Raw genomic sequence first — 13,520 nt, 5'->3', positions numbered from 1 at the left:
AACCATGTTATATTCAAAGCAGCATGGCCTGAAAATTGCATAGATCTTAACTTTGTAATGTGTTCCAATTTCTGTATAATATAGGAAACTGAATACTGGAAATAGAAATTTAAACACTGAAGTAGAAATCATTATAAACTTTAGGTTAATGTTTTAGGGGGAAAACAAAGACTTTTTTTTTTTTTTTTTTTTTTTTTTGAGACAGGGTCTCATTCTGTCTTCCACACTGGAGTGCAGTTGTGCAATCTCAACTTGCTGCAACCTCTGCCTCCCGGGGTCAAGCCATCCTGAGTAGCTGGGACCACAGGAAACACAGGAACCATCGTGCCAGGCTAATTTTTGTATTTTTTTTTTTTTTAGAGACCAGGTTTCATCAGCCTGCCTTGGCCTCCCAAAATGCTGGGATTACAGGCATGAGCCACCACACGTGGTCTAAAGATGCTTTAACATTAAATAAAGTCCGGTAGTAGTTGGGTTTGGGGCAATACCAATGTTGATGGAGTATTTAAGTAAAATTCATGTTTGAGTCCATATGATTGATGAAAAACACTAAACAGGCTATTTTAAGAAAATGTGATGCAATCCGCATAGAGATAATTCAACGTGCCTTTCCACTAGTTCCAAGAGCCTTAGTTGAGTAGGGACAGGAGACCTGGACCAGAGCAGTGGAGGGGCCCCAAGAGAGGCGCTTCCCTGACATCAGCAGCTGCACTTGCCTCCTGGCAAAGAGAAGAACTGGCAAAGCTGCCAAACTCCTTAACTCCTGGGTCTGGTTCCAGGGAAAGGAGGTGGTCCTGAGGTCACGGGCACAATCCACACATTTGTGACTGGGAGTCAACCGCTCTGTGAAACTCTCTAAATTGGAACCATCCAAAGGAAAGTGGGAACAAGTCGCTCTTGGTAGCAAGTCAGAATCAAGAGACAGTCAGTGCATATAACAAGCTCTTACATAATCAGAAAATGGTTGCATGTTATCTCCTCCAGGTCAAAATGCAGTTGAAAATTTTAAATGCATAAAAAGCCCACATTAAACAAAATATGATTAGTGTTATACAATTAATTTTGACCTAGAAGTTAAAGACACCTAGAAGTGCTAATTTTTAAAGAATGTGTTAATTTTAGAATGAATTTGGACTCTACTTTCTTTATGAAAATGACACTACTTGGTATGACTTACCTATCACAAATTTCAAGTTAGTGCTGGTCAGTTCAACCAGGTTTCAACTAGAGTTGAAAAGGACTTCAAGGAAAAAATAGAATGTGGAAATGCTTATTTGGAGCAACCTGTTGATTTTGAGGCAATGCGTCCTACCCATTTTAAACTTCTAAAAGGAATAATTACAAATGTTGGCAGAGACATACAAGTACATTCTTGAGTTTCCAAAATTACTTTTCAGAAATGAATATAAATTCTTACAATGCTGAATAGTGATTACATTACCAGTTAATTATAAAATGAAATTATTGCCTATATGCATAATTATCTTTTTAAGATTAGACTCATCAGTCCATTCTTCAACATGTACACAAGAATCTGATCCATTCCCCATCTTTACTGACTTAAAGGGAGAAGGAAGGAAGGAAGGAAGGAAGGAAGGAAGGAAGGAAGGAAGGAAGGAAGGAAGGAGAAAGAGAGAGAGAGAGAAAGGAAGGAAGGAAGGAAGGAAAGAAAGAGAAAGAAAGAAAGAAAGGAAGGAAGAAAGAAAGGAAGGAAGGAAGGAAGGAGAAAGAGAGAGAGAGAAAGGAAGGAAGGAAGGAAAGAGAAAGAAAGAAAGACAAAGAAAGAAAGAAAGAAGGAAAGAAAGAAAGAAAGAAAGAAAGAAAGAAAGAAAGAAAGAAAGAAAGAAAGAAAGAAAGAAAGGAAGGGAGAGAAAAAAGAACAAACCTAAACCCAGGAGTATCTAACAACCTACAGCTCTTAACAACAAAGCTGCTAAAAATAATGACAATAAAAAATTAAAAGCTGTAGTGCCTATTGATTTTCTTGGAATATCTGTAATATAAAAAACATAAGAATTTGGCTAATCACCCATTATTAGATGCATCTGCCCCACATTTTTTTTTATTCATCTTATATACTGAGAGGAAGAAGATAGGAAAGGTTAAGTAAAATTTAAGTCAAAGTTGGTTTGGATGGAGAACTAATTTTGTTTTTTAATACTGATAATTTTTAATAGTATTGATATGGTTTCATTAATACAGGCTCTCCTTGTCTTTCACATCCTTGTATGACTGCATTAAGTAGCCAAAATTTTGGGGGCAATATGCTGGCTAGGCTTATGACTTTGTTCTCCTTTATCGCTCCATGGGAGTTCATCCCATAGCCCAGATTTATTTAGTTATTTATATTTTTGTTTTGAGACAGTGTTTCGCTCTGTCGCCCAGGCTAGAGTGTAGTGGCATGATTTCTGCTCATTGCAACCTCTGCCCCCCAGGGTTCAAGTGATTCTCCTGCTTCAGCCTCCGAGTAGTTGGGATTACAGGCACCTGCCACCACACCTGGCTAATTTTTGTATTTTTAGTAGAGACGGGGGTTTCACCACATTGGCCAGGCTGGTCTTAAACTCCTGACCTCAAGTGATCCACCCCCATCAACCTCCCAAAGTACTGGGATTACAGGTGTGAGCCACCACACCCGACCCTACAGCCCATATTTAATCAGAGAAAGTGAGAAATGGTCTTTAGTTAAGACTGAATATCCTCCACAGAGCTCAATATTAACCTGGACAGCTGGACAAGCTCAGTTCTTCCAGGGGAGTTTTCCATGCAGCAATTCCAGGATCACTCTGTCATTTTGTGGAGGTCCTCTTTTCTATGTGTGGGTGATATCTCTCTTGAAGAGACACTTTCCCCGATATCCTGGGGAAGGGATCATCTTCAGAAAGAAATTCTCTCTTCTCCCAGGTGACTGACTCTCTGAAGCCAGGCCATTGCAAGGAGGGAGAAAAGGAAGTTTGCATATGGTACTCTCCTTTGTTCATTGCTCTTTTGGTCTACACATCAAGGTATCTAAAAGGTCTGCTCTTGGATTGCAAGAACACTGATGGACATTGTCACTTGGAGGCAGAGGGAGGTAGAAAGGAAGTCATCTCTGTCATGCCAGTAAATGAAGATGAACAAGTCATATCTTTTCCTCCAGATTATCCAGAGTCAAATGATTTTCTGCATTTACTTCATTCCTGTTTTCCATAACCCACTGCTTCTCAAAGTGTGCATTGGAATCAGCTGGAGGGCTTGGGAAACTCCAAATTGCTGGGCTCTAGCTCCAGAGTTTCTGATTCAGTGGTTCTGGAGAGGGGGCTCAGGGCTTTGTAGTTCTAACAAGTGTTCAGGTGATGGTGATGCTGCTAATTTGAGAACCACTGCCCTTACCTACTGTTTCTCAAAATGTGGGCCATGGACTACCAGATCCTAATCACCTGGAGTACTTGCTGAAACACAGGTTTAGGTCCTTAGTCAGAATCTCAGGGTGTTGGGGGTCAGGACGACAAACTTCACCAAGTTCCCAAGTGACTCTCATGAACTCTAAGCTTTGAGTCTACTGCCTCATCCTTTAGCAATGCCTCATCTTAGGGCTGCATCCTATTTAGATGAGCAGTGCCATACTGAGGGAGGAGTTCTCAGCTCACCCTTAACTACAGAGGCAAACAAGATGCATCTCAAGTGCCAGCTGTGCTCTGAAACATATTTCCTGACTGGCTAGGATGCAGGCCATGCTGTGGGAAGGAGGCATTGGCAGCCCATCGATGCCACCCTAGGCTGAGAGTCAGATGGGAAGGTGGTCTTTGGGGATCTGTCTAGAGAATAGCAGTAACTGGTAAAACTGCAAGGGGAAGGAGACTCTTAGAGAATCAAGGTGGGCTGGGTGGTCTAGTCGGCCCATGACCTGTAATGGTCTATAATGACCCCCCCTATTGAAAGTTCCTTCTTAGGCAGCCTCAGCTGAGAGCTCTTTTCACACTCCCCCTGGCCAATGCTGTTGAGTAAAAGAAGGCCTCCAAGTAGGCCCCAGAGGTCTTTATTCTCATTTATAAGAGCTTCTTGTCTTCATAAGATCAGGTAACAATCACTTTGACATTTGTATCGTTTAAGAATTCCCAATCAACAAATAATTCCCTTTAATAATGATACAGACCCTTCACCTGAGATAAATGAATAAGAAACTTTCTAACTGACTTCACGTCAGTTTTAAAACAAAAAAGGAGAAGGTAGGGTTGAGGTGCTCATCTTGTGCATACACAGCCTCTCCAACACCAGCACTACAACCCACTGAGAGGCAGGCTCAGGCCAAGGTCACTGCAGCAATCCCTGCTCCACCCTCTCAATCTCACTACCTTTAGCTCCAGAGCCATGAAAGGAAACGGAGGGCTAAAAGTGTGTTTAACAAAGGTTCAGCGAATACAAATGGGAAACTCTTCATAGGCCAGTCTCAGGTAGGATAAATGCTTTAATAGAGACTTCCAGAATCTGAAAGATTAACTTCGGTGATAGAAATGATACAAGATGGTAACGTTCTTCTATTTGTGGGCATATCTGGGTTTCCTGAGTCTTCACTAAGCACATATTTTGAAGCTCAATGCTTTTTCTTGCAGCCAATATGCTAGACTCCAGCAAATCTGTTCAACCGCTCTAACATGTTCTAAAATTATAAACCGGAACCTATACTCGCTTAAAAACCTCACACTCTGAGCTTCACACACCCTCTGCTCATCCTGTGTCAGGAACAAGGCAATTTCTTCAAAATCTCCTCTGCTGCTTTACCTGAGCTGGTGGAGGCAGGGGACTTGCTGCGCCTGGACGGTCCTGGGCTCTTGGTGGTGCTCCTGCGGGATGATGAAGCTATTTTGGTGTAAGAAGTGGACTTCACCACTCGACATTCTGGGGAAAGAACAACAACCACACGTCATTATGGGTTAATGGCACACACACCAACTCAAAATGCACAATAAACCTGGAAGCAGAAATATACGACCATCCTCAGTCACATCTACTTCCCACCAGCCAGATTCTCGTCTATGACAATGGAACCAAGAAAACAAAGAGAAAGGACAGGATGGGCTTCTTAGACATGGAAGTAAATAATACTTCAATCCCCCTAGGTTACATTCCTTACAATAATATTTTGGCTAGATTGGGAGTGACATAGGCTAATAAAGAGGTGTTTTGTTAGGTTTCTCTCTACTCACTCCTTGAGTTATCTGTATGTGTGGATCTCTTAGGATAAACTGTTGTTGCTTCCAAGGAAAATGTTAGAAGAAAGGTCAACCTCATAAACCAAGAAATGTGGTGGTGGAAGATCCCACCCACCACAACAGGACCAAGTTTATTACTGTGGGTCCTCACGGAGATAGTTGTGTGTCTTTATGATATGTGGGAGATGTCAGCATTTGCTTGGAAGAGGTAAAACTGGTGAAGAGGTGGTATTTCCCTGCAACAAGGGCATCCTGCCAGCCTGTGCCAACACACGAAGCTGCCACAGAGCTTATATTGTGTCTGTGAAATGGTTTGTGGCTTGAGGATAAGAAACAACTTCACTTCCACCATTAGATTTAAATTCTCAGTGTTCACGTCCATTACATTCAATGCTGAACATCTTAAATGGCAGAGAGCTTTCTATTTCTCTCTTAATGAGCTCCCTTGACCAATTATGATGCTGTGCAAAGCCACATATCTTGTTCTCAAGAAACTGCTTCTAATAATTAACAAAAATTGTATGCTTGTAAGGATAATCAATATTCACTATAGATGGAAAAATATAAAGCATATTTTAAAACACCCCCAATAACCCATGATCAAATGATACTTTATTTTTGGAGGGGGGGGTATACAAACTTCTAGAATTTTTTCTATGCATTTATATATTTCAGCATTAGGATTTGTTCATACATGTTGATCTGTTACTGGCCCTTTTCACAACACAGTATCTTGTGAGCATTTTCACTCTGTTATTTAATGGCTGTTGAGCATCCGACTGCATGGAATACATAATTTACTTAACTGAATTCCTACTACTGAATATGTAACTTGCTTTCAGTATTTCACTGTTATAAATAATTACTCAGCGACACCTTTGTGAGTGAGTATGCAGTTATCCTATCATTCCCTTAGGACAGATTTAATCCCTGGCACTTGACATTTAGTTTCTAGTAGCCAGAAACCAAGGGTACACTGGGGGTGCTCAGAAATATTTACCGACCCTTTTCTTTTTAAAAAATTATAAATTCAAAATTAAAAAGATAGCAATAGCTATTTGTTCCTTCCCCTTCAATATCACTACCTTTGTGATATTGTTCTTTCCCCTTCAATATCACTGCCATTTTTAATAGTGTATGGATCTTACCATAGCTTTTCTAAGCTTATATAAACACATATATACATAGCCAGGTTTTTGTTTGCTTTTTATAAAAATGGCAAAATAGCGACATCTTTTATATATTTTTCATATTTATATATTACAATCATCTTTCTTGGTCAATCCATAGCAATCAAAACTGTTTTTCTAAACCCTGCATCATATTTTGTAATATGTTTATATCACAATGTATTCAATCATTCCCCTATTAATGGAAAGTCAGGTCACTCCTTAGGGATTTCTTCTTTGTATTTTCCAATTTAAATAAAAAATTTTAGAGACAAGACTGGCCAACATGGTGAAACTCTGCCTCTACTAAAAATACAAAAATTAGCCGAGTGTGTTGGTGGGTGCCAGTAATCCCAGCTACTCGGGAGGCTGAGGCAGGAGAATCACTTGAACCTGGGAGGTGGAGGCTGCAGTGAGCCAAGATCTCAAAAACATAAATAAATAAAAATAAAAAATTTTAAAATTAAAAAATTTATGGAACAAAGTGGATCTGGTGAGTTGAAAGAGAAGAACTTTTTAAAAGCTCTGAATGATGCCCTCCAGAAAGTCCAACTCAAACAAATTGTACTTTTTTCTTTCCTCAAGACAGAGTCTCACTCTTGTTGCCCAGGCTGGAGTGCAGTGGCATGATCGTGGCTCACTGCAACCTCCACCTCCCGAATTCAAGAGATTCTCCTGCCTCAGCGTCCCAAGTAGCTGGGACTACAGGGCACCCTCCACTATGCCCGGCTAATTTTTGTATTTTTAGTAGAGATGGGATTTCACCATGTTGGCTAGGCTGGTCTCGAACTCCTGATCTCAAATGATCCACTCACCTCAGCCTCCCAAAGTGCTGGGATTACAGGTGTGAACCACTGTGCCCGGCCTCAAATTGTACTTTTACAGACAATGAGTGGTCATTTGCTGGGTCCCTCACTGAGGTTAGGTATTACATTTTCAAAAAATCTTTGCCAATTTCTAAGCAAATATTGGATTTCCTTTTTTGAAATCTGAATTGGTTTGATTGCCAGTAAAGTTGTACATTTTTCCCACATACATATTAGCCATTTGGATTTCTTCTTTTGCAATTACTTATTTATGTCCTACTTCCTCTTATTGGTTTGTAAGAGTGTATTCTATATGAAAATCTAACACTTAGTCTATCATGTTATAAATATTTATCTTTGTAGGTAGTTGTTGAAATATGTTAGCTTTTCAAATGTGGTGAACCTTTTTAGGATAGTAGTTTTAAATAAAACTACTTTCACTTTTCCATTATATATTTTAAATCGCATTTTATGCTTTAGTAACAACAAACTCACAATCATTCCAGATCTCATTCTGATGCCTGACTTTCACTTCCAAATTTTTCTTCCCTATCCATGCAATTTCTAATTTTCTAAATTCAAAACATGTTTCTCTCTCTTATATATTCTGAATTGCTTTATATAAACATCGTTTTCTACTTTTTTTCTAACATCTAAACCAACAAAGTAGTTTAAATTGTTTAGTAAGAAAAGATGTGAGTGTTTATGAAATACAGATGTTATAAGACAAGAAATAGGAGATAAGTCATGGCAGAAAGTGTCTCCTAGAGAGTCTCATGAATTGAAATGGGGAAAATGAAGAGGGAAGATTAAAAAAGAAGAGGAAACAAATTCTGCCTTGTGATATTTCTTCTTCCTCCACTTGTTTTCATAGCCCAAAGCAAAGAGAAATGAATCAGGGCATTACAGAGCCTGCCCAGTCTTCCCCAACAGTTACATGGGCCACTGTCACTGTTCTGGCCTGCCCAGTGACCCTGCAAGATATTTCTGTTTTAAAAAAAAGGAAAAAAAATCTATGCATACAGAAATATTGACAAAAATTAAAAGATAGGAGTAACCAAGAAACAACATTAATAACGTCAGAAAATACAATAGGAAAACCAGGAACATTCACATGGGACAATGCCTGAGGTGTCCGTGGAGATTTTGATTCACAAAACAAAGCTTTGGAACGTGCCAAGAATATCTCAAATTAGCTCATGGCTCTGACCACGCCACTGACAACACGTCCTGGAGTTTGTCCTAGCTTAGGCCTCTGCCTAGCCTTTTGGAAGTACACTAGTAACCAAACTGGAATGCCACAATGTTGCCGGCCCATTGGTACGCTTCCAGGTACATTTTTATCACGTGGCCACTACGTGCCACGCATCGAGAGCTGCAGGCATGCTGGAGAGCAACACAGAGTTTTGGAACTCAAAACCTTTACCATCTGGTAGTGGTACAGAGAGTGTTTTCACCAGTGAGGCCTCTTTTTGCTAATTTTTATTTCATGGACCTCATGTTTGAAAAGTGTTGATTTATGCAACACATTGCTATTAAGGAACATTCAATTTTCTCATTTGAAATCAAAATCAAGATGATCATGAGGGCAGATGACCAGAACTTTTTGTCCCCGGTTATGAACATTCAGAGGTCACATAAATTTAAAACAATAATTTTAAAAGCTTAGTATGTAGTGAGCAAGAATGAGTAGTTGAAATAGAAAGCTACCAGATGGTACACATTGTTAATAATACCCATCTGTGATCCACAGTGTGCATTAAAAAGTTGGTTTTAGGGTTCATGGCATGCTGTTTGGCACAGGTGCCTGAGTTGCTAGCTGCGGCTATAACTACCAACCAGCAATCCAGGTCTCCATGATACAACCAACTTTACCACACTCAGTTGACATTTTTCTGAATACCAAAAAGAAACTTGGTATTTCTGTGAAGAAGCTCTTCTTATCAGAAGAAATGTAGGTATTTCATTAAATGTTTGAAGTATTGGAAAAACTTGTGGCCTCTTATCCTGCTTCCAAAGCTTCCCTTGCTTCTCTTGAACTGAGTTCTCACCATATTATTAATCAGTCAGAATTATTCATTTATTAGTCTGTCTCCCCACTCCTATACTCCATTGGGTAGTTCCTGGCATATTAAAAATCATGAAGTAGCTGCTAGATAAATATCGGCCCGAATTGCTGCTGATCCTGTTACTACTTGTGTGAACTCTTGGTATTCACTGAACTAACCCAAACTCTCATTTTACACCCGAGAAAACTGAGTCTCCGAGGGATGAAATGACTTGCATCAAAACCCAGCTTTCTTGGGTTAGTGACTTCCTCACCAACCCCAGTATCTGATGCTGTGGCCTAAGCAAGGTGTTCCTTGGTGATAAAAGCCTGGGAAATGTCTATTGGTGTCCATGGTCAGTGGCAGACAAATGGGTGATGGTGCATCAGGGGAAGAACTGCAAACAACTGCTCTCACGTCAACATGAAATAAGAAATTCAAGATACGAAAGCCACCTGTCTATCAAAATGTTTATTACATCAGAAAAAAAAGAAACAAACCGTCTTTCAGAAATGGAGTTATAATGAAGTAATAGCTTGGAGGATCATGGAGTCTGAAAGATAATTACAAATATTTCAACTCTTGGACCACTTGCCTTTAGGATAAAGTGATACTTCATGAGTTATACTGAGGATCAGAATAATTCCAAAGGCTTGGGGTGAATAACAAAAAACAGAAACAGTAACAAAATATTTATAGTAACTGCATTTTCTAAAATGGGTCAACATAAATCCAGTTGAAGAATATTGCAGTGCCAAGTCGTAAATTTTAAAAAAAACAACAACACAAAAACTCCAACCATATTTCCAAATAAAGTTTAGATTTTCCATGTTTTGATTAATTTAAGTGGGAATTGTATTTTATAATGGTGACAATGCAGGGAGGAACAAATGCTGCATGGCTTTGGAGAGAATGCCAAAATTTACATCAGCTGATAACCACAATTTTGAAACATTGTCAATAATATGATCTAAATGGCCAGTAATGTAGAAAACCTTTTTTGTTCACACGAAGGACATTTGCATAGCCTCAGGCAAGGAAGAAAGCAGTACCTTCCATTCCCCCTCTCACATGGGGGCATTTGCCTTTGGGGCCATCACTTCTTTACTCTGATGTTTCTTGGCACCCTTATATTTCATTGACCAATTCTCTAAGAGGGCTGTATTTCCTTTGGTGGTGGAGAAACAGGATAACCCAGACACTCCGTAAGAAAGATGACACCGAAGGACTGTAGGTAAGCCACTTGAAGGAAGCTAACAGATGGTAATTTATCTTGCTCCTAAAGACTGCAGGCTACCCAAAGGACAGGAAATCAGATCAAACTCATGAACTGGTTCTCTGATGACTGAACCTCCCATAGCATGCAAGCAAGTAAGCAACATTGAATTAAATCTGTGCTCTATTTAGTCCCTACATTCATTTGAGGTGAAAAGTATCATTTCCCACACGATCTATACTAACGTTAGCTTTACAAATGTTTTGGGGATTTATATAAGTTAAATTGTTTCTCACCTTCACCCAGGACATGAACTCAAGAAATGGGCATTCTTTGATGGACAGATTTAGAGAGACAGCCCAGATGGTGATGCATAAGGAGGAGGTGGAACATAGTCTTTGGCCACATTCCCGGTGGCAGGAGAACCTCCACTTAGAGAGATCCTCCCCCCACTCAGAAACAGTTGGTAGGTAGGCTGAAGTGTTATAGAAGGTGCTGAAGAATAGAAACGGTTACAGAATTCCACCACAGGCACCAGTGGCTCACCTGAGCTCATACAGTGTCCATGCATTCAAAGGGGCCACTTATTCCTTCTGGAGATTCTTGAACAAGGCATAGGTGAAGTCCCTTGAGTGCCTAGACAGCCTTGGTGACATGCTGCATGCTGGCTAGGGAATACTCTTCAAACAAGAAATGGTTTTTCTTTTCTAGTCTCTTTTTTGAAACCAACCAGCATAAAAGCACTCTTAGGCAGAGGCTTCTTAATATGTCTCAACTCTAAATTCAGTTTTCTGAACTGTTCAGGAAATGGACAAGTTCATCTAGAAGAATCCATTATGAGCAGTAGATGCTTTGTGCTTTCTGCCTTACCCTGATTACAAAGGCAAGCTTCCTCTTAATTTGGCAAAGGTACGAAGCCTGTAAATGGAATAATATTCCTCTCTGTTGCTATATGCAAAATAGAGTGAGGAAGCACATTCAGTTCCACAGCCTTTTTATAAAAATGGCACAAAGTCAATGACAAAAAGAACTTGCAATTCTGATTCTCCAATAAGTTGCCCCTACATGTTCATTTCCCTCCCCTTGGGAGGTGCCCCTCTAGAATATCAAGGCTGTCAATGGTTAACGAGTCAACTGTCTCCTTAACTCAGGAATATTCTCTCCTCCTGTCTCCACTCTAACCAAGTGGTGGTCCAGCTTCCTTCTGAGCACCCCCAGGGCCTGGGAGATTCATCACCTCCTGCCTCATGATGTTTTAATCTTCCAGCATCCTCAGTCTCCAGCTTGTCTGCCTAGTTGAGCTGAACAAAGTCATCCTGATGTAATGGACAACTAAAGTTTACTTTCTATAGAAACGTTATGATTTTCATACTTCACAGCAGCATTACAGGAAAATCTACATGTAGGCTTCTTGAGGAAAGGGTGGGCCTGCATCTAGTAAGAACTGAGGCCCATCTTGTTTCTTTTACTCCACCTGTTTTCTAAGTGAACCCTGACACCATAGTAAGACTCCCATCCTACTGCCTGTGGGGTTTGAAATAAGTGCTGCTTCCCCAAACTCCACATGTAGCACGTCTGGAATAAAAGCAATCAAGATCCAAACACTCTAAAACACAGCTTTTAAAAACAGGGCATTACAGTGGGAGGAGGGAAATGGGGATGGTTAAAGGGTACAAAAAATAATTAGAAAAAATTGATAAGATCTAGCATTTGATAACACAACAGGGTGACTATAATGAAGAATAATTTAATTGTACATTTAAAAATAACTAAAAGAGTATAATTGTATTGTTTGTAACACAAAGAATGCTTGAGGTGACAAATACCCCATTTACCCTGATGTGATTATTATGCATTGTATGCCTGCATCAAAATATTTTATGTACTCAATAAATATATATGCTTACTATGTAACCATAAAAATTAATTATTATTTATTTTATTTTATTTTTTTGAGATCCAGTCTTGCTCTGTCACCCAGGCCAGAGTGCAGTGGCACGATCTTGGCTCACTGCAACCTCTGCCTCCCAGGTTCAGGTGATTCTCCTGCCTCAGCCTCCTGAGCAGCTGGGATTACAGGCACACACTGCGACACCCGGCTAATTTTTGTATTATTAGTAGAGACGGGGCTGTGCCATGTTGACCAGGCTGGGCTCGAACTCCTGACCTCAGGTGATCTGCCTACCTTGGCCTCTCAAAGTGCTGGGATTATAGGCATAAGCCACCACACCTGGCCAAAAATTAAAAAATACACAAAACACAAAAGTAAAAAAGAAGGCGTGGGGCAGACTGAATTGGAGACAAAGGCATCGGCTGGAGTAACTTAGCTGGAGAGTAGAGTCCCAGAAACTGAGATTTTAAAAGGACCTTCTAAAAATATAGGGACGTATGTTTAAACCAGCACTTCCACTGGCCCACCACAACTTCCAGAACACCCAGCTCAGCACTCCAGATGGCGCCCACGTGTTCCTGCACCTGCACAGGGCTCTGGAGGCAATGCTGGGACTTGAAACCTTATGTAACATCTGCAGAAGGCTTTATGGCACTGGGATTTTCTGTATTAACATCTCAAGAGTCACAGCTCAGATCTACTGTTCTGATAGTATGAATGATTCTCCTTTCCAAACACTTTCCTTTTCCCTAACAGTCACAAAGGAGAAAAGTTCATCTTTTCCTACATAACGGTGCAGAGGTCTGCAGGTGTCCTGAGGGATAGGCGGTTTAGCTCCGGGAGATTGCTCAGTAACCCAAGTTCCTACTATCTTATTTCTGTCAAACCTGAGTGCTCTCATCCACAAGGGCCCCAGTTGGTTTATGTTGCCTTGTCTGAGTTTCAATCCTGGGGGAAAGCAGAAAAAGAGGAAGGTTTGCAGACACCAGGCATGAAAAGCTGATCTGTTCCTTGTTCTACCAGAACTTAATTTCCTCAATTTGATACTGATCTTTCCTTTTTCCCACATGTCATTTGCATATTTTTGTGCCAGCTGATAGTGGTGTCCTTGGCCTCACCCACTAGATGCCAGTACCACTAGATGCCAGTAGCTCTTTTCTAGTTATGTGACCAAAAACATCCCCACACATTCCCAAAT

The 13,520-nt window shown here is 40.3% G+C and overlaps 1 protein-coding gene across 9 annotated transcripts in view; it reads right to left on the bottom strand.

Moving 5' to 3' along the window:
- Nucleotides 1-13,520, bottom strand: part of DCLK1 (doublecortin like kinase 1) — a 356,733-nt gene that overhangs the window by 96,745 nt on the left and 246,468 nt on the right. For 7 of the 9 annotated variants that reach the window (XM_023208816.2, XM_023208817.2, XM_023208815.2 and 4 more), the window contains one exon: nucleotides 4,762-4,878. In XM_023208816.2, the coding sequence (XP_023064584.1) occupies nucleotides 4,762-4,878 (117 nt within the window). The remainder of the gene's footprint in view (nucleotides 1-4,761; nucleotides 4,879-13,520) is intronic. The other 2 variants (XM_031934956.1, XM_023208820.1) reach the window with 1 other exon arrangement.

The sequence above is a fragment of the Piliocolobus tephrosceles genome, chromosome X, assembly GCF_002776525.5.
Source record: "Piliocolobus tephrosceles isolate RC106 chromosome X, ASM277652v3, whole genome shotgun sequence".
NCBI lineage: Eukaryota > Metazoa > Chordata > Mammalia > Primates > Cercopithecidae > Piliocolobus > Piliocolobus tephrosceles.
Note: the sequence above shows the minus strand (reverse complement) of the source record. Positions and strands in the feature narration are given on the sequence as shown.